This window comes from Hemitrygon akajei, unplaced genomic scaffold (genome assembly GCF_048418815.1).
Source record: "Hemitrygon akajei unplaced genomic scaffold, sHemAka1.3 Scf000078, whole genome shotgun sequence".
NCBI classification, from domain to species: domain Eukaryota; kingdom Metazoa; phylum Chordata; class Chondrichthyes; order Myliobatiformes; family Dasyatidae; genus Hemitrygon; species Hemitrygon akajei.
This window is the reverse complement of record NW_027331964.1, coordinates 2,857,514-2,881,241: the sequence shown is the minus strand read 5'-3', so window position 1 is coordinate 2,881,241 and position 23,728 is coordinate 2,857,514. Positions and strand designations below refer to the sequence as shown.

The following is a 23,728-nucleotide window of genomic DNA, read 5'->3' as shown; positions in this document are numbered from 1 at the left end:
TAGAGAACGAACGGAGAAGCAATCGGAGCAGGGGTGATTTTATCAAAGCCCACTGTACACGTCGATGCACCAGTCGCTTAGCATTAATCTGAATAACTGAATTGAAGAGGAGCATGCTCCACGTCAAAGAATTCGCCTTCTGCAATCTCACGAGACATCCCCGTGTTTTCTTTTTCAATCACCTCTCTATTCTGACATTTTGCAAATATTTCAGACGCCTGAAGCACGTCATCGGGATATAAATGTTCTACTCACGTGAATGGTCTAAGCCAGGATTTGATAATTCTTTGTGTATTGTTTACAACAATGCTTATTTTTCTCTACAATACTCATTGATTGAAAATGAAGAACAAATAAACAAGGTTGATTTTCTATTTATTTACCAAACGCTAACGCCGAATATGTATTTCTATATTGCGGGAATAGCACTTCTCCCGCCCGTGCTCGTCTCCCGGCTGATCTACGTCATCATTGACTCCGTTTAAAGACTCTACTGGATACCCACTCCACGCTCGCTCCGGTGCTAACGCCTCCCGACTCCGTCTCCGCGCCTGTGCCCGGCACCGGCGTTCGTCCGCAGCCACGCCCTGCAACAGAAACCTATTCTTTGCTCATGGGTAGCTCCTGGAAACACATGTCGATGATGTTGTTTGAGAGTTTATAGAGATTACGTCGCACCACGATGTTGAGAGTACAGATGCTTGTGGCAGAGTGACGATGCCAAGTCTGGGATGTAGAAGTCTGGACTGAGGTGAGGGAACTAGGATACAAATGAGTCAAAATATTCAGGGATGTCTCCGTCGTCAAACTGTAACGCGCAGAGGACATCTAACGGAGACATGGATAAAAATGGCAAAGAAATAGTCAGAGATGCTTTCAGTGAACATCCTCGACGGTTGTCTTTCTGATGTGTCCGTCCACGTTCCGACCATCACCAGTGACGTCACCTGCGGAGACAGTACACAGTCCATGTTGACTACGCAGGCAACCCGAGGGAGCTACTGTTGGGGAGGAGAAATACGAGTGGTGTTTTCTCAGTCCGTGTCAATCATCGTGACAAAGCAACTTTTCATACAATTTACATGTTTCATATCACCCCCCCGCCGCACGAAAACTGTTCTTTTGGTTATGAATATATCGCTTCCCATCGCCGCCTGACTCTCGCCCTGAACTGTTACGTCATCAAAATGTGACGTGTACACGTGAACAATCATGACCCTCCACGACTCATGGTCTTGAACGTAATGGATATGTTTCTTTTGCAGGTAACAGTTTACATCGACAGCCCAATATTCTGTTCACCTACCTCTTCAGATCACTGTAAGCAGATCGATCGCCCAGATTAAGTGTCTGTAAACGTGAGGAAATCATCATGACTAGCAAAAGAATATATTGTCAAAATCTGGACGTGGTAGAAGGGATCCGGAAGAATATTGGAAAGGACCTGCCCGTATTTAACAAACTGGCCCTGAATTAAACCGCGGAACAGCCGGGCCGTGATGGAAAGAGGATTTACTGAGACACACAGTTATTAGATATTGCAGTAGGCACCAGACGTCCATAAGAGTCAGGAGAAGATTTAGGCAATCTCGACATGGATCCCGCTCCGCCATTCCATCATGCCTGATTTACTTTCACCCTCATCCCCATTCACCCGCCTTCACTGTGTAACATTCGGCGCTATCAGCGCTTCATAACTCAGGACTTTGGCCTCCACAATAAATAGCACAGATAAGCCACGCTCTGACTAATGATATGCCTCCTTATCTCCCCGTTCCAAAGGGAGTTCACTATACTCTCAAGCTGTGCTCTTTGGCCTGAGGCACTCCTACGATTAGAGATATTTTCTCCACGTCCACTCTGTACAGGGATGTGTCACAGAAGTCACTCTCCCAAACGACAGTGGGTAGAGGACTCAGAGTCATTAAACGCTCTTCATCCGTTTACGCTCTCACTCCTGAGATCAATCTCGTTTATTTCCTTTGGACCGTCTCCAAGACATCCCGGCCTTTCATAGATGAGGCTTCAAAACTTTTAAAAATTCTCAGAATGGGGTCCGACAAGAACCATAGAACCATAGAACACGGAAACAGGCCATTCGGCCCTTCCAATCTGTGCCGAAACTTTATTCCGCTGGTCCCAGTGACCTGCACCCAGTCCATAACCCTCCAGATCTCTCCAATCCATGTACCTGTCCATTTATTCTTAAAACTTGAGTGAGCCCACATTTACCACGTCAGATGGCAGCTCGTTCCACACTCCCACCGCTCTCTGAGTGAAGATGTTCCCCCTAATGTTCCCCCAAAAGCCTTGCCCCTTTCATCCTAAAGACATGTCCTTTCGTATTTATCTGCCCTAATCTAAGTGGAAAGAGCTGATTCAGATTTACTCTGCCTATACCCCTCAGAATTTTGTAAACTATCAAATCTCCCCTCATTCTTCTACGCTCCAAGGAATGAAGTCCTAACCGGTTCAATCTTTCCCTGTAACTCATCTCCTGAAGACCCAGCAACATCCTGGTAAATCTCTGCACTCTTTGAATCTTACTGATATCCTTCCTATAGTTAGGTGACCAGAACTCCGCACAATATTCCAAATTTGGCTTCACCAATGTCTTATCCAACCTCCCCATAACATCCCAACTCCTATGCTCAATACTTTGATTTATGAATGCCAGGATGCCAAAAGCCCTCTTTACAACCCTGAGACGCCACTTTCAGGGAATTAAGTATCTGAACTCCCACATCCCTTTGTTACTCCGCTCTCTTCAGCGCCCTACCATTTACTGTGTAACTACCTTGATTCTTCCTTCCAAAATGTAACTCCTCACACATATCTACATTAAATTCCATCTGCCATTTTCTGGCCCATTTTTCCAGTTGCTCCAGATCCCTCTGCAAGCTTTGAAAGCCTTCCTCGCTGTCCACAACGCCTCCAGTCTTAGTGTCACCACCAAACTTGCTGATCCAATTTATCACACTATCATCTAGATCATTGATATAAACAACAAATAACAATGGTCCCAGCTCAGATCCCTGAGGCACACCATTAGTCACAGGCCTCCATTCTGAGAAGCAATCATCCACTACCACTCTCTGTCTTCTCCCACACAGCAAATTCGAATCCAGTTTACAACCTCTCCATGGATGCCTCGTATCTGAACCTTCTGAACTAGCCTCCCATGTGGGACCTTGTCAAAGGCCTTACTAGAGTCCATGTATACAACATCCATAGGCTTTCCTTCGTCTACTTTCTTGGTAACCTCCTCGAGAAACTCTACGGGATTCGTTAAACATGATCTACAACGCGCAGAGCCATGCTGACTATCCTTAATCAGCCCTTGGCAGTCCAAATACTTGTATATCCGATCTCTCAGAACACCTTCCAATAATTTACCTACTACTGATGTCAGGCTCACCGGCCTGCAATTACCTGGTTTACTTTTGGAGCCTTTTTTGAACAACGGAACAACATGAGCTACCCTCCACTCCTGCGACACGCGACCGAGGCTAAGGCTATTTTAAATATTTCTGCCAGGGCCCCTGTAATTTCTACACTAGTCTCTCTCAAGTAACATGTCAGGCCCGGAGGATTTATCTATCTTTATTCGCTGTAAGGCAGCAAGCAACTCTCCCTCTTTAATCTCTATATGTTTCCCCTCCTTCCACATACGCTATGCCAGTTATGCATTTAAAATGACTTTAAAATCCTGCGTATCCCATCGTTTCATTTTTGTGCTCCGTACCTGTCAAAATCAATCATAACATTGCAATTTCCTTCCTTCCTTACCACTAATTCAACATAAAAGATAAACTTTCAGGGATCCTGCACTACAACACCAAAGTCGATTTACACGTCCGATTTATAAATTCGATCTCTTTTGGAAAATAGACCACCGTTTCACTCTTCCTGTCAAAGTGCACGAACAAATTCCTCCATATACTAGATTTTATTTGTCTTTGTTTGTCTGTTCCCCTCATTGTTCCAACACCTTCGGCTGACCCGCTGCTTCCTGAGTCCTGCACACTGCCAACAACTATCTTTGTATCGTCCCCAGTCCTGGCCACTTCGTTGTCAAGATTATTGACTGCAAACGTGGAAAGTGGTGGCCGAGCACCGACTCCCACAGAATAGCACTGGTCATCGGCAGCCCATTGGAAACATGTCCCATTCAGTCCGACTCTTCAATTCCTCCCAGTCGGCGAAACCTCTGTTTTCCGCCAAGTAACACCACGCGCTCTTACATTCATTGGCCCGATGTGCGTTAACTTGTTAAAGGCCTTCTGAAAGTCCAGGCGCACAGCACCCTCGGACTCTTTGTTGTCGATTGCGCATGTTATTTCCTCCAAGAATTCCAACAGCATTTCCAGGCAAGATTTTCGCAGGGGCAAACATTGCTGCCAGCGACCCGCTTTGTCTCCTGCCTCCAAGTGTCGGAAACCTCTTCGTTCATCGTGTAATCTAACGCCACCCTGTTATTGGAGCCCCTTTCTTCATGAGGAGCAGACTGATATTTGCAACTTCCCAGTCCCCAAGAACAGTTCAACAACAACGTGAAACTTTGAATATCAGTGCTAATTCATCCACTACATCTTCAGCGGCCCATTTCGGAATCCTGAGGTGTAGATCATCTCGCCCATTTAGTCCCGGTGACTGATCTACCTTCTTCCCTTTCAGATTCCCATGAATCTTCCCCTTATTATAGTGACTGCAATCACTTTCGGGTCCTGACACTGACATATTACTGCTGTGCTCGACAGGGTCTGTTTCTTACTCAATGAAGTGGAAACAGTTACTTCAAAAAGAGATTGACGCAAATATTCCTCTTACCATGTAAGTGTGGCGTTCACCCTGTACATTGTTATTTGCGCCCTGCGAAGAGAAAAAGGCGATTTTTTATCGTGACTTTAAACAAGTGAACAGTAATTGTTTTCTGACTCCGCACAGATAAGCCCCGAGGGTATCAATGTTCACATTCGTTGCTGCTTGTATCTAATTGGCATCGTTCACCGTTCGATGCACCGCGTGTTTCTGTGTCAGTGTGAGTGCAATACATATAATGTCTCTGACATCAGGAATGCTTCCGAATGTCACTCAATCATTCGTCAATATTCAGTCACACAGGAGCCCGACGAATTTTACTTGAGGAGGAATTCGCCTTCAAAACCATTCCTGCTGAGAGATTTGCCTGGATCGGAACGTTCACCAGGCGGATTCAGAACCATTCACCTTGAGAGATAAATCTGAATTAGAAACGTGTACGTGGCGGATTGGGGATGTGGACCCGTGGCCTCAGGCTGTTTACCGAAAGATGCTGTTTCTGTTAAACGCTCACAGAGATCAGTGTTGATCACAGACAGAAATGTACAAACCTAACCCTGGCTTCACTCTGTGCGTGATTGTGGAGTCTCCGCCGTTACTCACATTGACCGGACATTATAAAAGACTCTTTCATGAAAGAGTAGGTATGATCTTGCATTGTACAGGAATTACGGATTCTGGGGAATTCTGTGGAAAACTCTGCAGGTGCTGGAAGCCCAGAGTAACACGCACAAAATGCCGGAGGGATTCAGTGGGTCGGGCTGTATTAATAGAATTTACTGATCCGTTTACATTTTGTGCCGAGACCCTTCCACTAGTCTGGGAAGGGGGCAGGAAGACGCCTGAACAAAATGGTGGGGAGGGGGAGGAGGACAGGCTGGGAGCTGATAGGTGAGGCCGGATGAGTGGGAACGGGAAAGGCTGAAGAAAAAGTAATCCGATTACAGAGGCGAGTGTGCCACAGGAAAAAGGGAAGACGGAGGGGCACGTGGGGGAGTTGATGGGCAAGTGAGGAGAAGAGATAAGAGGCCAGAGTGGACAACAGAAGAAGAGGGAACTGAACAAAAGTACCTGTGGGATAAGCTCATCAGGTTTGTGTCTACTTTTGGAATATGATGTGCTGTTAATCAATTAACTGAACATGAGATCTGGGATCGATCATCCAGGATCTTATTAAATGCCCAATGAGAACAGAATAGGCCAATGGACTCTACCGGTCACATTACTTATGTTCTCACCTTCTCTTTGCAAACCAATGGCTGAAATCATGACCATCCTTACCTGTTCATTCCTCGGGAAATTCACATAGCTTGGCGATGCGTTCACGGTGTTTGTATCCAAGGTGCCTGTGGGGAAAAACAGATATGTCACAGCGGTGAAGAGCATCAGGAGCCGTTGTTGAACACAGCCGACGTCCATCCGGCCAGAAACAAAGCGCCATTAGCAGCATGAGCTTCCGTCCCACCAATCACCGGAACCAGGAAGTCAGGGCCGATATTGATCAATATGAAGAGAAATTAAGTTGTATTCCATTCCTCCGTTGATAATGTAATCTTGAGCAGAAAATATCACCTTATTTAAATGGAAAATTCAGCGGCAAAGGTCGCATAATTCGTGACCATTCGCGAGGTTAAAAACTTCCAGCTTCCGTGCACTATGAGCTCCCATATTTCAATCAAATGATTATATTTCCAAGGGCTCAGTAATAGAACAGTTGAAACGGAGTTCACTCACTATTTCTTCCGAAATTGCTGCTCGTCTCATATTGGGGTGGCGGTGAATTCTTGACCCTGAACAAACAGAAACAAAGGTCGAAACGTGAATTCGTCAGGAGGTTACTTTCCTGCACTGACAATTCCATTTGATTCTCTCGGGTTATTGCTTGATACTGTTCCGGATATCGGATGCCCGATTCCAGTCCTTCTCGATCTCAACGACAGTGACCATAATGGGTTAAGTGGAGGTAAATTGCTTTGCCTTTTTTGACATCTAATGCTGTTCACACAAATATTGATGAACGCAAACATATTTCAGACAAACAACTTCGCCGTGAAGGCGGAATGCCGATTCTGTCCACAGATGGCCCCTGATCCCAGCTAAAGTCGATCCTGACGAAATTCTCCAACAATAATTAAAGGTAGAAACGACATTCCAAGAAAAATGCGTTTACCGGCCAGTTTTCCTCGCGATGAACCATCCACTGACTCCGCCGATCAGGCCCACGCCAAGTAAACCAAGTGCAATGCCCACGATCGCGCCAGTGGTGAGGGTAATATTGTCATCTGCTTTTGTTGCTAACACAGGAAACAAACATAAATTTTACATTGCAGGAACATATCTCTTTTTTTTTTTAGAAACGATTGTTGATCCAATCTCCCCAACGTCGTGGTCCCTGGCCTCGACTCTGCATCAATTTATATCAATTATTACTTTATTCTGGTAGGCCATTTAGAAGGAGGAGTGAAGGTACGGCGTGAGGAGAGCGTGAGAGGGAAATGGTTTGGATCTTTGATCATCGGGTTTACATGGACGAATGAGAGACTCATTCACTCACCTTGTGCGGTGACATGGACAGTGAGATAACTGTTCCTATTGGTTACGCCGTTGGTAACCCGACATGTATAACTCCCAACGTCAACCGAGCTCACTGACACAAGTGTGAGTTCCTGCCCTGTCTGCAGGAGATTGTTGCCGTTGTACCATGTATATTCACCGTAGGGAACTGACAGAGCAAAACAAGCTAATGTCAGGTTTGACACAATATTGAACACAACTGGACGTTTCGGTACAATTCTGACCTTCTCTGGTCCATCTGTAAAATTAAAAAAAAAAGTAGATATATATATTAATATATATCGATTAGAGTATTATCTTGGTGAATCTGATGTTCTGACCTTCTCTGGTCACCTATACAATGAAAATATATGTTAATAAATGTCACATCCGATACAAATTAACGCTGTTGACTAACTGTGTACTTACAGTAAACTTGCACGTAGGTCTCTCCAGCGCCATTGCTGAAAGAGTTGCTGGCGATGCACTTGTACGTCCCTGCGTCATTTCTGTTCATACTGATTATAGTCAGTTTCGCCTTGTCGGGAGATGTAAATATTCTACCGTTTTCCTGGATGGGTTGGTTATCCTTGGACCATGTCCGTGTCTGAACAGTGCCCGACGCGTCACAACTCAGTGCGATGGTATCGAGGTTTTCCAGAGGAGTGGAATCATTGGCCACCACGGCAACCCCGGTCACTGCCTCTGTAAATACAATTAAAATGCCCTTACTTTCATCTACCACATGTACATAATATTTGGATGCCGCCAACTCAATATCGTCGCCAGTCCTCGCTGTTATCCCTATGTGTTTCGATATCAGTTCAGATTCCAGCTTAACTAAACGCCGGCACTGAGTTTAAAGTTTTACTGCCGTTACCCAAGGGGACTGTGAGAAATATATTCCCCATCCAGAGGTTACCCAATGCTATTTTTTCCTGCACCGAGAATGTACATTACCTATCAAAGCAGAATAAAACAGAAATGCACTTGGCTGCAGTTTAATTGTTCCGTAGAGCTGGTGAAAATAAGCTATTCGTGCCATGTGCTGTTGAGGTCAGAACCAGCAAGATTTCGTACTTAATACGTGGTTAAGGAGTTAGCGTAAGATGGAGGACATGCCAATGATGATCACTGGTCTCCCTTCCAGTGAAGTTGCGGGCGGGACCGGAGGGACGGTTTGTTCCTGAACTGGAGAGGCATGAATGTCCTTGCGGGAAGGTTTATTGTTGCTGCTCGGTAGGGTCTAAACTGGAGTTACGGGGGGTGGGAACCAGACTGTTGAAGGGTTCGTGGAGATGCTGTGGAGACAGATATCGGTAAGACGTCGGCTGCTCAGGATTGGGTACTGTGCAATGAGTCGGAATTGAATTAAAAGAACAAAGAACGTCGGGGTGAGTGATCTCATAATATGATCGAATTCATCCTGAAATGTGAGAAGGAGAAGCTGAAGTCGGATGCATCAGTGTTACAGTGGGTGAAAAGGTATTAGAAAAGCACCAGAGAGGGGTTGGCCAGATTTAATTGAAAAAGAACACTGCCCGGGACACTGAATAGAGTGGTTTCCTTTCAGAACCAAGGCGAAAGTTTAAAGCAGAGGATGATAGACTCTCGATTGGTCAGGGCATGAGGGATATGCGGAAACGGCTGTGATTGGGACTGAGAGGAATATTAGATCAGCCATGATGAAATGGCGGAGCGGACTCCATTGGCCAAATGGTGTAATTCTTCCTGAGCCTTACAGCTGTGTGGTCTCAACTGCAGCAGGTGAACATTTGTAATTTAATCCGCAAGTCAAAACAATTCCAATTTTCATCTTAATCAATACTCTTATTCATCAATATGCAACGTTGTGGATTGATATTGTTAGTTAGTATTATAATCGGGTTCAGGCATTTAGTTGAATTACACGGGCCTGTCTCCACCAACAACATTAATTTTATGACCTCAACAAAGGGAAGAACGGACTACCTACCGAACACAGTGATTTCCGTGGTTGAGGCATTGTTCCTTTTTGTAACGCTGTTATAGGCCTCACAAGTATACTTTCCCGTGTGGCTCACAGAGATGCTGTCGAGGATGACCTCCTGCCCACTTTGTAGATGGGCACCGTTCTGTTGCCAATTCAATTCAGCATTTGGGCGGGACTCTGTGAAACATGTTAGCCGTATGGTGCTTCCGGCAACGTGAAAAGGGGAGTCCGGTACAGTGATGATATGTGGAAGATCCGGTCCGTCTAAAACAAACACACAAAACGGATTGCAACAAATCACACAGGAAGCGCAGCAGAGTTTCTTAGCGAGAGAGGAGGAACAGCCCATCACCAGTGGAAGTCTCCTACACACCGGCGAGTGCATTCGTCTGGAAGCCTCCCGCGGTAATAACAGAGGAGAGCGGATCGTTTTGTAACTTCTCTAGGGGTGTGGTTTGTGGGAAAGAATTAAGGAAACCTTTCCAGAACAATGTACCCAGCGTCTCTCCGCGGTAAGGCAGCTTGGAGTGTGGATGCCATAACTAATGTGATCAGGGATCGGGCAGAATGTCACGTGGGGCTTACACCATACTGTGACGTCACTGACCTTGTGTGGAAATAAAGGAACTCACCAATGACAGCTTTTATGGTCGGGCCCATTTTCAGATTCAATATTCTCTGTTCAGTCTCTATCTGTGAAGACAGTCGCCGGAACACCACTGCACAATGTGATGTTTATCCCGATCTGAAAGCTATAAACTCCCGCATCAACAGGTGCACAGAAGCAGTGTGTCCCCGCCTACTCGTAGCTGTCGACATTTGTCAGAGGGTTAGCGGGGCCGTAAATCCTGGGATGTCCGGACTGTCTTACGCAGAGAGGGTAGAGAGACTGGGTTTGTACACGCTGGAATTATTGTCTATTGTCTGTTGTCTATAAAGGACAAAAGGTGTACAGAAGCAATGTGTCCCCGCCTCTTCGTAGCTGTGGGCATTTGTCGGAGGGTTAGCGGGGCCGGAAAGGACTGCGGGCGGTTTCAGCTCAGAACCGTCCCTCGCTTCCGGGGAACGGAATTATCATCAAAGTTTCTAAACGGCCTTAGACAGTGCTGGAATTTCAATGGTCCATTTCAAACCATTTGTCCGAAAAAAAAACACTCATTTCCACTCACTGTTCCAAACACGGGTCAGATTCCATTGCGTTGACATAGAATCAAAGCAAGATTAGAATTCTGAAGAGATAAATTTGATTTGAACGGATAGAGTTGAAGTGATAGTCAGAACTCCGTGGAGACCAAAAGGCAGACGCGACATCAATGCACCTCGGCCAGGCGATTCGAATGATATTGCAAGTCCTACTTTGTGCTTCCGAGATGTCCACCCACCCAAATCTCAGGTACATCACAATTGCCTTTGAACTGTGGTGACTGGAAAAGCTCAAAACGCATTGCTCTGTGTGAAGAGACATGCAAGACAGACCAGTTTGTCCGGCACAATTCTTACACCTGAAGTCCAGAAGTGAACCGACTCTGTGGGAGCGACATCGTCGCCGTAATTCAACTCGGATTCGAGGTTGGAAGTTCAAAATTTCAATTTGAATTCACCAGCGCCCGAGAGAGGCCCGGATCCGTCTCCCAATCAACTGGTCAGTTACTTCGGTGCTCGCCTACAATGGTTTATTTCTAGCGTACCGTTCACTAATATAATCCCACTCTCCCGGAACCCCGTATTCAGCAAGACTTGTAATATTGTGTGTAACTACCGGAGACTCGGGACACTTACAGTTGACATCGAGGTACAACGGGTCGCTTGTGATTTCGTTAATCAAGTTGCTTGCTCTACAGGTGAAACTTCCGTCTGTCCGGAGCACTCCAGAAACAGTGAGTGTGCTGTGATCGGCACTCAGCTCAAACCTGCCACCGGGAATGATCACGCTGTTCTCCTCAAGCCACAGGTAAGAGACATCCGTGCCTCTTGCGGAGCAGGTTAGTCTGACGGTGTCGCTGTACTCAATCAGCATGTTGGCGTTAGATGTTACAGTGACATTGGAAACAGGTTCTGTTAAAACAGAGGCGATCGGTTACTGCACAGATCAGGAATATAATCCGGAAGTTAATGGATTCCGTTCCGTATCTGAAAATGAGATCCAACATTTATTATTCCATAATAAGTAAACGTTAAACAATAATTCCACTTGTTGGACATAAGGTTTGAGATGAAAACACTGGACATGAGACACATAATTTCATCCTTCATTCTCCGCCCACTCAGAGACGGTATTTTGGAATTCTCCCCCTTCAGGCCTATCCATGACGTCATAGATAATCTCAGAGGCCCTTCGGCCGATTTCCTTCATGCTGACCAAGATCTCTCCCTGAACTATTTCCATTTGCCTACGACTGGACCATGCGCAAACTGTTATATCCTTCTACTGTCTAAATGATTTCTGAACATTACATTTGTACGCACCACCTGCACTCCCTGTGGCAGTTCCTGACCATAAAACCACAGAATTATAGAACACTACAGCACAGTACAGGCCGTTCAGCCCTCCATGTTGTGCTGACCCATATAATCCATAAAAAATTACTAAACCCACACTACCCCATAACCCTCTATTTTTTCTTTCATCCACGTGCCTGTCCAAGAGGCTATTAAATACCCCTAATGTTTTAGCCTCCACCGCCATCCCTGGCAAGTCATTCCAGGCCCTCACAACCCTCTGTGTAAAACACTTACCCCTGATGCGGGGATTTATCCACTGCGTTGTACTTCAGGAGAGTCAATACTACCAGCTTCATTTTGAGTTCTCTGGCAGTTTATTTTTTAAACTATTAAATAATCGAGAATCATAATTTACTTCAGCCTCCTGATCCTTACATTTTATCTCCTGGGTAAATTCATTGCCGTCTGATAATTTGAAGAGCTCTGATAGTCAGGCGCTTGTCCTTCCTTCTACTGGAACAAGCGTGCTGTCTATTGTGGACTGTGCAGCTGGAGCCTCAGGCCTTCCACATGGCAGCTGTGGGTTCCCTAAAGTCAGCTGTTTCCAATAACTCTCCCGAGTTCCCGTCTAATGGAGTCATAACTTGCACTGATCAAATTTAATTTCCCCCGCAATGTCGACACCGAACCTCATTCATTGCTAGCTTAAAGATGAAGGAATTGTGATCATTGTGAGATCTTGAAGCAGATGTACGTTACGGGGAAATGCTCCAAAGGTTGGACATTGGGTAATTGTGTTCCATTTATCACGACGAGGGGGAAGTACAAGCTGTGAACCCCAGGCCGGAGAGCGGGCTTTCAGTTACAGGGACAGTATTTACGGGTTTCCTAAGAGCATAAGACCAGAAGACAGAGGAGCAGCAGTCGGCCATTCGGCCCATCGGGTGTGCTCTGCCATTTCATGAACTGATCCAATCTCCCATTTAGTCCCATTCCCCCGCCTTCTCACCATAACCTTTGATGCCCTGGCTACTCAGATAGATTCACCACCCTCTGGCTAAAAACAAATCGCATCTCTGTTCTGAATGGGCGCCCTGCAGGAGACAAGGTCTGCCAACATTCTGATAGTCGAGGCTTGATCGCGAATGGTCAGTGTGGTAATCTGCGCGTATGAAAAAACATTTGGATTTGCTGGGGGTCGGTTTAGATGGAACAGTGGATTTTGTCTACATGATCTTCAGTAAGGCCTTTAACAAGGTTCCACGTGACAAATTCACCTGAGTTAGGGGACAGCGATACACGATAAGAGGGGGAGATATAAAAGGGGTCAAAAGGCGCGAATCACAGAAGATAATGAGTACCTGGAATGAGCTGCCTGAGGACGTGTCGAGGTGGACACAGTTGCTACATTTAAGCCGAACATGGATAAACAATTGGAGCGGAATGGTTTGGAGTGTTACTGACAGAACGGAGCAACTGCGAATATCAAGCAGATACAGGGGTCGGCATGGACATGATGAGCCGAAGGGAATATTTCCTTGCTGTTTCAGCCTGTGACTCCATGGTGTTTCGAAATTTCACATTTCAAAAACAGACCCCAGAGAAATATCAAATAAATGGATCTGGTGAAGGCACAAGAAGGAAATAATTCACTTCAGGCAAGGGTCACTTGGCAATGAGAAAGGTGACGCATAATCATTGGTAAACACAGAGGAGAATTGCTGACAACAGTTTGTAATATCACCTAGATAAGCTATCGCTACTGAAATGATGCAAAGTTCAGTTTCAGTGTCCATGTTATGGAGCAAATGGAAATTGTTATATCACATAACCGAACAAATACAAAGTGGGGTTCATCTTAAAGGCATGCATTGCAAACCCAAAACTGCAGTAACACGGATCAGAATACCTCAGTCAGCAGCGGTCTCTACCTCACCAGATGCTGATAATTCAAATAAAAATGAAGTCTCTGTTTTAGACACACAACTCCGACACTTTCCGACCAACTCTCGGGATAATACATACTGTACCGAAGAAGAAATAGTTCCGTGTAGTTCTGCTGGATCGTTTGATTACTTTGTTAAATTCCACACAAGAATAAAATGCCGGTGTCACTCAGCGATAAATCGGCAGGTATGAGGCGTTGTCCAAATTATTAAGTGATGAACCATTAAAATACCAGAGGGGTCAGAAACAGCCAAACAGGGGTAAATCGTGTTTGACCCCGTCCCGTACACAGCACACACTGATTTGATGGATATAGTTGTTTTCCCGCTGCGTCTAAAACAAAGGCAAAGACTGTTTGCAGAACAGGGATGAGAATAGAAACAGTAGCTGCAATTTCTTCATATCATAAAATGATGGAGGAAATCAACGGGCCAGGTAGAATCTACGGAAAATTGTACAGTCTAACAAATATTTTACTGTCAATCTTTAACACTGTCCAGAACTCCACCAAACTTCCTGTCAACCATAAACTTCCTAACCCACCCGCTTCTCTTCTTCATCGACCTCATATACATAATATAATACCGCAAGCCGGTATGTCAGAAGAGACTGCACTGGAGAGCACTGTGAACAGACTTCCAGAAAGCACCCACTCCACCTGCAAATCACCTCTGACCCCTGTGCACAAGCCCAATTCAGAGGTCAAGGTTCAAAGTACATTCAATATTAATGTGCGCACCGCGCGACCGGACTGCCCCTTGGAAACTCCAGTTCGCTGGAAGTGCCAGAACACCGTAAAAATACCGGGTCGCACAGCCGGCTCAAAACTGCAACTCTGAACGGGAAATTGCAGGGTGATGTCTTCAAAGATCGTGCTCCAGAAAGAGGGTCTTTAATAGCGTAGTTATTTTTTTTGTGTGTGTTTTTGGCTGCCATCAGCAAGCTGCCTCGCTTCGCCGGCACCATTTACAAACGCAGCCAAGTAGCCAAGTTTTCATGTTTTCCTCTTCCGGAGAAGAGGAGAGCTGTCGTCATTGGAGACTCTAAAGTCAGGGGAGCAGACAGGAGGTTTTGTGGACGTGAGAAGGAAACCCGCATGGTTTGTTGCCTCCCGGGTGTCAGGGTCCGGGATGCCTCTGACCGGGTGCATGACATCCTGGTACGAGAGGGAAAGCAACCAGAAATCGTGATACATGTTGGGACCAACGACACAGACAGAAAGAGGGATGAGGTCCTGAAGGGTGAGTTTCGGGAACTAGGCAGAAGGCTGAAGAACAGGACCCCAAGGGTGGTGTTCTCAGGATTGCTGCCAGTACTACGTGATAGTGATGGTAAGAATTGGAGGAGATGGCAGTTGAATGCGTTGCTGAGGAGTTGGTGGAGGGGACAGGGTTTTAGATTTCTAGACCATTGGGATCTCTTCTGGGGAAGGTGGGACCTGTACAGATCGGATGGGTTGCACCGGAACTCGAGGGGGAGCAATATCCTTGCTGGTAGGTTTGCTAGCATGGTTTGAGAGGGTTTAAACTAATTTGCAAGGGGGAATGGGACCCGGAGCGATAGAGCAGTGAAAGAAGTGCATGGAGTAAAGCCAGATCTGACACATAGAGAGGCTTTGAGGAAAGAGCAGCAGAATAAAGGGTATAAAGGCAGTAAGGTAGAAGGGCTAAAGTGCGTGTACTTCAATGCAAGAAGCATCAGGAACAAAGGTGATGAACTGAGAGCTTGGATACATACATGTAATTATGATATAGTGGCCATTACGGAGACTTGGCTGGGTGCAGGGCGGGAATGGATTCTCAATATTCCTGGATTTCAGTGCTTTAAAAGGTATAGAGCGGTGGGGGGTGGGGGGGAGTGAAAGAGGAGTGGCATTACCTGTCAGGGATACTATTACTGCTGCAGAAAGCGTGGGTAATGTAGCAGGATCCTCTTTTGAGTCAGTATGGGTGGAAGTCAGGAACAGGAAGGGAGCAGTTACTCTACTGGGGGCATTCTATAGGCCCCCTGGTAGCAGCAGAGATATCGAGGAGCAGATTGGGAGGCAGATTTTGGAAAGGTGCAAAAATAACAGGGTTGTTATCATGGGTGACTTTAACTTCCCTAATGTTGATTGGCACTTGATTAGTTCCAAGAGTTTAGATGGGGCAGAATTTGGTAAGTGTGTCCAGGATGGATTCCTGTCACAGTAGGTTGACAGACCGACAAGGGGGAATGCCATACTACATCTAGTATTAGGTAACGAACCGGGTCAGGTCACAGATCTCTCAGTGGGTGAGCATCTGGGGGACAGTGATCACCACTCCCTGACCTTTAGCATTATCATGGAAATGGATAGAATCAGTGAGGATAGGAATTTTTTAAATTGGAACGGGCAAATTATGAGGTTCTATGGCTAGAAATTGCGGGTGTGAATTGGGATGATGTTTTTGCAGGGAAATGTATTATGGACATATGGTCGATGTTTAAGGAACTCTTGCAGGATGTTTGGGATAAATTTGTCCCGGAAGATGAAGAATGTTAGGGTGAAGGATCCATGAGCGACAAGTGAAGTGGAAAATATGGTCAGGTGGAAGAAGGCAGCATACATGAGGTTTTAGGAAGCAGGGATCAGATGGGTCTATTGTGGAATATAGGGTAGCAAGAAAGGAGGTTAAGAAAGGGCTGAGAAGAGCAAGAAAGGGGCATGAGAAGGCCTTGGCGAGTAGGGTAACGGAAAACCCGAAGGCATTCGTCAATTATGTGAAGAACAAAAGGATGACAGGAGTGAAGGTAGGACCGATTAGAGATAAGAGTGGAAAGATGTGCCTGGAGGCTGTGGAAGTGAGCAAGGTCCTCAATGAATACTTCTCTTTGGTATTCACCACTGAGAGGGAACTTGATGATGGTGTGGACAATATGAGTGAGGTTGATGTTCTGCAGCATGTTGATATTAAGGGAGAGGAGGTATTGGAGTTGTTAAAATACTTTAGGACGGATAAGTCCCCGGGGCCTGGCGGAATATCCCCCAGGCTGCTCCACGAGGCAAGGGAAGAGATTGCTGAACCTCAGGCTAGGATCTTTATGTCCTCGTCGTTCACAGGAATAGTACGGGACGATTGGAGGGAGGCGAATGTTGTCCCCTTGTTCAAGAAAGGTAGTAGGGATAGTCCAGGTAATTATAGACCAGTGAGCCTTACGTCTGTGGTGGGAAAGCTGTTGGAAAAGATTCTTAGAGATAGGATCTATGGGCATTTAGAGAATCATGGTCTGATCAGTGACAGTCAGCATGGCTTTGTGCAGGGCAGGTAGTGCCTAACAAGCCTGATAGAGTTCTTTGAGGAGGTGACCAGGCATATAGATGAGGGTAGTGCAGTGGATGTGACCTACATGGACTTTAGTTAGGCATTTGACAAGGTTCCACACGGTATGGTCATTCGGAAAGTCAGAAGGCATGGGATCCAGGGAGGTTTGGCCAGGTGGATTCAGAATTGGCTTGCCTGCAGAAGGCAGAGAGTTGTGGTGGAGGGTTTCAATCCATTCAGATTGGAGGGTTGTAATTAGTGGTGTCCCACAAAGATCTGTTCTGGGACCTCTACATTTTCTGATTTTTATTAAAGTCCTGAATGTGGGGTTAGAAGGGTGGGTTGGCAAGTTTTCAGACGACACAAATGTTGGTGGTGTTGTAGATAGTGTAGAGGTACATGTCCGCCGATTCCTGAAAGTTGCCTCACAGGTAGATAGGGTAGTTAAGAACGCTTATGGGGTGTTAGCTTTCATAAGTCAAGGGATAGATTTTAAGAGACGCGATGTAATGATGCAGATCTATAAAACTTTAGTTAGTCCACACTTGGGGTACTGTGTCCAGTTCTGATCGCCTCAGTATAGGAAGGATGTGGAAGCATTTGAAAGGGAACAGAGGAGATTTAACAGGATGCTGCCTGGTTTTAAAGAGTATGGATTATGATCAGAGATTAAGGGAGCGAGGGCTTTACTCTTTGGAGAGAAGGAGGATGAGAGGAGACATGACAGAGGTGTACAAGATATTAAGAGAAATAGACAGAGTGGACAGCCAGCGCCTCTTCCTCAGGGCACAACTGCTCAGTACAAGAGGACATGGCTTTAAGGTAAGGGGAGGGAAGTTCAAGGGGGATATTAGAGGAAGGTTTTTCACTCAGAGTTGGTGCGTGGAAAGCACTGCCTGAGTCAGTGGTGGAGGCAGATACACTAGTGAAGTTTAAGTGACTACTAGGCAGGTATATGGAGAAATTTATTGTAGTGGGTTATATGAGGCAGGGTTTGAGGGTTGGCACAACATTGTGGGCCGAAGGGCCTGTACTGTTCTATGTTCTATACTGAATGAGCCACTGAAGGGTTCTTTGTCAGGGACCTTACTAGAATTCATATTAAACCATATCCTCTGCTTCATGTTGAGGAATTTGATTTTGAAAGTTATTATGATTTAGTTGTTATTACACGGCGGTAACCGGCCTTTCATATCCGACCAGCCCAGCACTGGAACCTCATGGAGGCAGCATCCCAGACTCCCCCACTATAGATAACATCCTCTCCACATCCACTCTATCCGTGTCCTCTGGTCCTAGACTCCCCCACTACAGGAAACATCTTCTCCGCATCCACTCTATCTGTGTCCTCTGGTCCTAGACTCCCTCACTACAGGAAACACACTCTCCACTTCCACTCTGTCTGTGTCCTCTGGTCTTTGACTCTCCAATCAAAGGAAACATCCTCTCCACATCCACTCTATGAAAGCCTTTCACCATTCGACAGGTTTCAATGACGTCACCCTTTACTTTTCTGGATTCTGGTGAATACAGGCCCAGAGAAATCAAAGACTCATCATGCCCATAGGCGCATCATATGACAAGTCGTTCAATCCCGGAAACATTTCCGTGAACCCTCTTTGAACCCTCTCCAAAACAGCTCACAATACTGCAGACGAATGAGGGGTGACCTGATAGGCAGTTTCCTTCCTCTCTCAACTCTTCTGGATTCTAGTGAATACAGGCTCAGAGACATTAAAGGCTCATATTATGACAAGTCTTTCAACCCTGGAATCATTGTTGTGAACCCCCTTTGAACCCTCTCCAATTTCAGCACATCCATTCTCGGGTAAGGGGCCAAAACTGCTCACAATACTCCAAGTGAGGCCTCGCCAGTGTTTTATAAACTTTCAATATTATATGCTTACTGTTATATTGTTGTCCCCTTGAAATGAATGCTAACATCGCATTTCCCTTCCTCACAATAGACTCAACCTCTAAATTAACCTTCAGACAATCCTACACAAAGGGCAGCCAAATCCCTTTGCACGTCATTCTTTTTTGTTGTTTTTTTCTCCATCTAAAATATAATCAGTGTTGGACCCATGGGCTAATACAGTGATACTGGCGGTAAACGTTCAGTCGATGTGCTGCTCACGGTAATCCTAACGTCGGAGCTAACTGTCCTGCTTTGCATTAACCACGAATAGGAATCATGTTCCCCTCTTGCCGTGCACTCCAAACTAACTGTGTCATTGTGTTCTACCGAGTCAGCGTCATTCCATGTGGTGTTGGGCCTGGATACGGATTCTGTACAAATACCACAGATCATGTATCACGTGTAACGTACTGTGCTGAAATGATGGCTCCAAGGAGATATATTCTGCTTAAAGCAAAATACTGCAGACGCACAGATCAGAGATAAAACTACAGAATGCTGTCAATATTCTGGTCGTCTCACTACAGGAAGGATGTGGAAGCCTTACAAAGGGTGCAGAGGGGATTTACGAGGTTGGATTGGGGAGCATGCCTTATGAAAACATGGTTGAGTGAACTCGGCCTTTTCTCCTTGAGGCGATGGAGGAAGAAAGGTGATCTGGTAGGGGTGTATCAGATGATGAGAGGCATTGATCGCATGGATAGTCAGAGGCTTTTCCCCAGGGCTGACATGGTTGCCACAAGAGGACACAGGTTTAAGGTGCCAGGGAGTAGGTAGAGAGGAGATGTCGGGGTAAGTGCTTTACTCAGAGAGTGGTCAGTTCGTGGAATGGGCTGCCGGCAACGTGGTGGAGGCGGATACGATAGGGTTTTTTAAGAGACTTTTGGACAGGTACATGGAGCTTAGAAAAATAGAGGGCTAGAGGTAAGCCTAGGTAGTCCTAAGGTAAGGACATGTTGGGCACAGCTTTGTGGGCCGAAGAGACTGTATTGTGCTGTAGGTTTTCTATTTTCAATGTCTCCTCTCTTGAGGATTTGATTTCAAATTTTTACCAACATGATCACTCCCCCCTCCTTGCCTACCTGCCCGTCCTCTCGAAACAATGTGTATCCATGGACATTAAGCTCCCACCTATAGTCTTCTTTCGGCCATGATTGAGCGATGCCAACAACATCATACCTGCCAATCTGTAACTGTGCTGCAAGCTCATCTTCCTTATTCCGTGTACTGCACGCACTCAAATATCATACCTCCAGTCCTGTATTCGCCCTTTTCGATTTTACCCGCCCTTCGCATGGTAACTCATCCTGTTGGCTGCAATTTTGCCCTGTCAGCAGGTTCCCCTCACAACACACTGCCTCTGTTTGCAGACCAGCTCCCTCATCTTCATCGCCATTGTCCGCCTTTCCTACCATACTTCTTGCATTGAAATACAGGCAGCTCAGGAGCAATCCGGTTCCCATTCGTGACGCAGAATCTAAAAGGGTAGCAAGTACAGAACTCAAAGTGTTATATCTCAATGTACAGAGTATTAAAAAAATAAGGAGCGCTCGCCCCTCAGCATCAGCGGCTCCACAGTGGAGAGAGTGGAAAACATCGAGTTCCTTGGGGTGCAGATCTCGGACAATCTCACCCGGTCCAGGAACATCACTGGGATTGTGAAACGGGCCCAGCAGAGATTGCACTTTCTGAGGAAGCTTAAACAAGCATCACTCCCCACTAACATCTTAACTACATTCTACAGAGGCGTGGTTGAGAGTGTGCTGACCTTTTGCATCACAACCTGGTACTCCAGCTGCAGTGCTGCCGACAAAAAAGCCTTGCAGGGGGTGGTTAGGGGAGCAGTGAAGGTTATTGGGGTCTCCCTACTCTCTGTCCAAGACCTCTTTCAGAGTCGAATCCTCCAGAAGACATGGTACATCATTAAAGCACCCTCACACACTCTCCATGAACTGTTTGTTCTTCTGCCATCAGGCAAACGTTACAGGAGCATCAAAACTAAAACCACAAGGCGACTAAACAGCTTCCTCCCACAGGCAGTCAGACTGCTAAATAGCTGCTCTATCTGACTCTGCTTTGGACACTTTTAACTTGCACCGGACACTTATAACTTGATTTTAACCGACATGTGGCTGTTGTGTTTTACTATTTATTGTTGTGTTTATTATTTAGTGTTGCGTTTGTTATGTTATGATTTCACTTGCCCCTGGGAAACACTGACTCATTCTGCCCTGAAGAACCGATGTACGGTTGGAATGACAATAAAGTTTATGAATCTTGAATCTTGAATCTTGAATCTTTACTTCACTTTACTTTATTGTCACCAAACATAAGGAAGACCAGTAATATCTAAGGTCGGGACATGTTCGGCACAACTTTATGGGCCGAAGGGTAAATAGAGTAAAATACAAATGATTACTTGATGGCCTTAAGGACGGAACTGATAAACGGTACAGACAAGTGCGAGCAGCCCGCAAACAGAAACGGGGATACACAGCCACGCACAACAGTGAGAACTGAACAGTCCGAGAGCAGGTCTGGCAGAGTTCACTGGAGTCCAGGTTCTGCGGCCACCGTAAAGGTTGCATTGTATTCTTTCACCACAGGGATAAAATGAAAGTTATAGTCCGAGATCGCATGACTCTGTCTCACTTACCAGTGACACGCAGAGTGACGGTCGCTGAGGTTTGGAAGCCACTATGTGGAACCATAGTCACATGGTATTCCCCGCTGTCCAGCACGTTCACCGACTTCAGCAGAAGCGACCCGTTGGAAGTGAATAACTCTGCCCGCGATGTGTACTCAGTATCTAGAATCGCGGTCTGACCGATCCACTGGGCGATTGTTTTCCCATTAAAACTCCAGCTTCCGCTGTTGACGCTGGACGACAGCCGGACAGAAAAAAAGCGCATCACCCCCAGCGGTGACATTTATCTGCCAGTGCTTAACGATAATAGTAAACTGCTGGAACTCACCTGAGAAAGAGAAAATCATGAGGGAAAAGCGACAGACGCGGATAGACTTGGGAACTGCACTTAACTCAATCTGTACAGATACCCGGGATCTGTTCTCAGCTCAGTAAGGTCGATCCTGATAACCTGATCTTCATTCATTTAACTACCGGTCGTTCTGTTGATTATATGGTCACCAATGATTGGAGAGAGTGACCCTCACCCGCCGTTATGTGGAGACAAAGAACGAGAGCTGCGAAGGGCAGTCCCGACATCCCGAGAGAGCAGCGCCGATCTCTGTTACACTCGGAGACTGAGCCGCACTTCCTGGTTTGCGGGTCAGATATCTGGATTCTGACGTCACAGGCCGCAGCGCTGATTGGATCAGAGAGTCTGTACTTTGCTCAAATCTATATCAAATCCTGTGTGCTGTTCTACAACTATCTGCTGCTGTGTGGAATCCGATAATGGTCTCAAAGAGAGTTTCTCTCACCCACCGACATGAAGAGAGAGAGAGTAAAGTGAACGTCATCCACGCGATCCCGAGAGAGCGGCGCCTGTCTCTGTTACATTCGGAGAGTGAGCCTCATTTCCTGGTCCCCAGGAGAGATCCCGAGAGCCCGTTATCTGAAAAGCCGGAGCTGACTGGAGCGCAGAGCGAGAAGGCGGAGAATGAACGAACCTAAAACGCTGGAGAAGCAGAAGGCTATTCGGCTCTCGATACGCTGGTGTCGTCCTCCACCAGATCATGTAGAATGTTCCTCAAAACTACTTCCCTCCGGGATAGATAGACAGGCTGAGTGTTGTCGCCGCAATAATCTTGCACACAGAGACAGCAAGACCAAGGATGTGACTGTGAACTCCACGAAGGAGAAGTCGGGAGATCACACACCAGTCCTCATTGAAGGGTCGGCGGTGGTGAGGGTGAGCAGGTTTAAGCACCTTCTGAGAGAATCTCTGCTTGGCCTCACATAGTTATACATTCACAAAGAAAGGCACGTCAGCGGCTGTATTCCGTCAGGTGATAGAAACATAGAAACAGAGAAAGCCTACAGCACAATAAAGGCCATTCGGCCCACAAAGCTTGAAGAGATTTGGTATGGGTATGTCACCAAAAACTGGGAAATGTACGCACATGCAAGGCGGAGAGTATTCTGACTGTTTCCATCACCGCCTGGTGTGCAGGCTGCAATGCACAGGATCGACACAGATTGCAGAGGCTTGTGTACAACAATCACATTCATCACAGTGCAAGCCTCTTCATAATCGAGAAATTCTTCAAAAGGTGGTTCCTCAGGAATACCAGGTCCATAATTAAGGGCGATCACCGTCAGGTATATGCTCTTGTCTCATTACAACCATTCGGGATATACACTCTTCCTATTATACAATCCGGAATATGCTCTCTTCCCAACATTACCATCCGGGACAGGCTCTTGTATCATTACTACCATCCGGGATATGCTCTCCTCCCATTACTACCATCCGGGATATGCTCTCGTGTCCTTCCCACCATCCGGAAGTAGGTACATGACCCTGAAGACCCACGCTCAGAGATTTACCTAAATCTTCTGCAATCAGATTTCTGAATGGTCCATGGACCCATGAAAGCGACCTAATACTTCCTTTTTTATTTGTTAGTTCATTTACTTTTTCATTAGTTAATTAATTCGCTCATTCATTTGTTTGTTTACTTACCGAAATACTTTATACATTGTATGCATATATTACTTATTAATAAACTGAGGACGCGTTGCGCCACCTGGCGGTTATGACAGGAATAATGGTACTTCCCTGGATTGCCCAGCCAGATGTAGAAGGATTCTCCATTGTTGGAACG

The 23,728-nt window shown here is 46.1% G+C and overlaps 1 protein-coding gene and 1 long non-coding RNA gene across 2 annotated transcripts in view; one reads left to right on the top strand and one right to left on the bottom strand.

The window, feature by feature from the left end:
• LOC140722511 (uncharacterized) overlaps window positions 1-23,728 on the top strand; it is a 432,302-nt gene that overhangs the window by 168,649 nt on the left and 239,925 nt on the right. The window lies entirely within an intron of this gene.
• LOC140722491 (cell adhesion molecule CEACAM1-like) lies at window positions 833-21,849 on the bottom strand. Its single transcript, XM_073037215.1, has 11 exons — window positions 21,594-21,849; window positions 11,126-11,401; window positions 9,350-9,610; window positions 7,804-8,079; window positions 7,376-7,543; window positions 6,992-7,115; window positions 6,556-6,611; window positions 6,103-6,167; window positions 4,831-4,872; window positions 1,307-1,350; window positions 833-947 (listed from the first exon to the last, which is right to left on the bottom strand). The coding sequence occupies exons 1-11, from the start codon at window positions 21,847-21,849 to the stop codon at window positions 944-946; spliced, it is 1,572 nt and encodes a 523-aa protein (XP_072893316.1). The 3' UTR covers window positions 833-943.

Coding starts and splice junctions, on each gene's coding strand:
- LOC140722491 (XM_073037215.1), bottom strand. CDS start 21,849: ATGCGCTTTTTTTCTGTCCGGCTGTCGTCCAGCGTCAACAGCGGAAGC. Junction 7,116..7,375: donor TGTCCATGTCACCGCACAAG/GTGAGTGAATGA, acceptor TTCCTGTGTTAG/CAACAAAAGCAGATGACAAT. Junction 1,351..4,830: donor GTGAACGCCACACTTACATG/GTAAGAGGAATA, acceptor TCACGTTTACAG/ACACTTAATCTGGGCGATCG.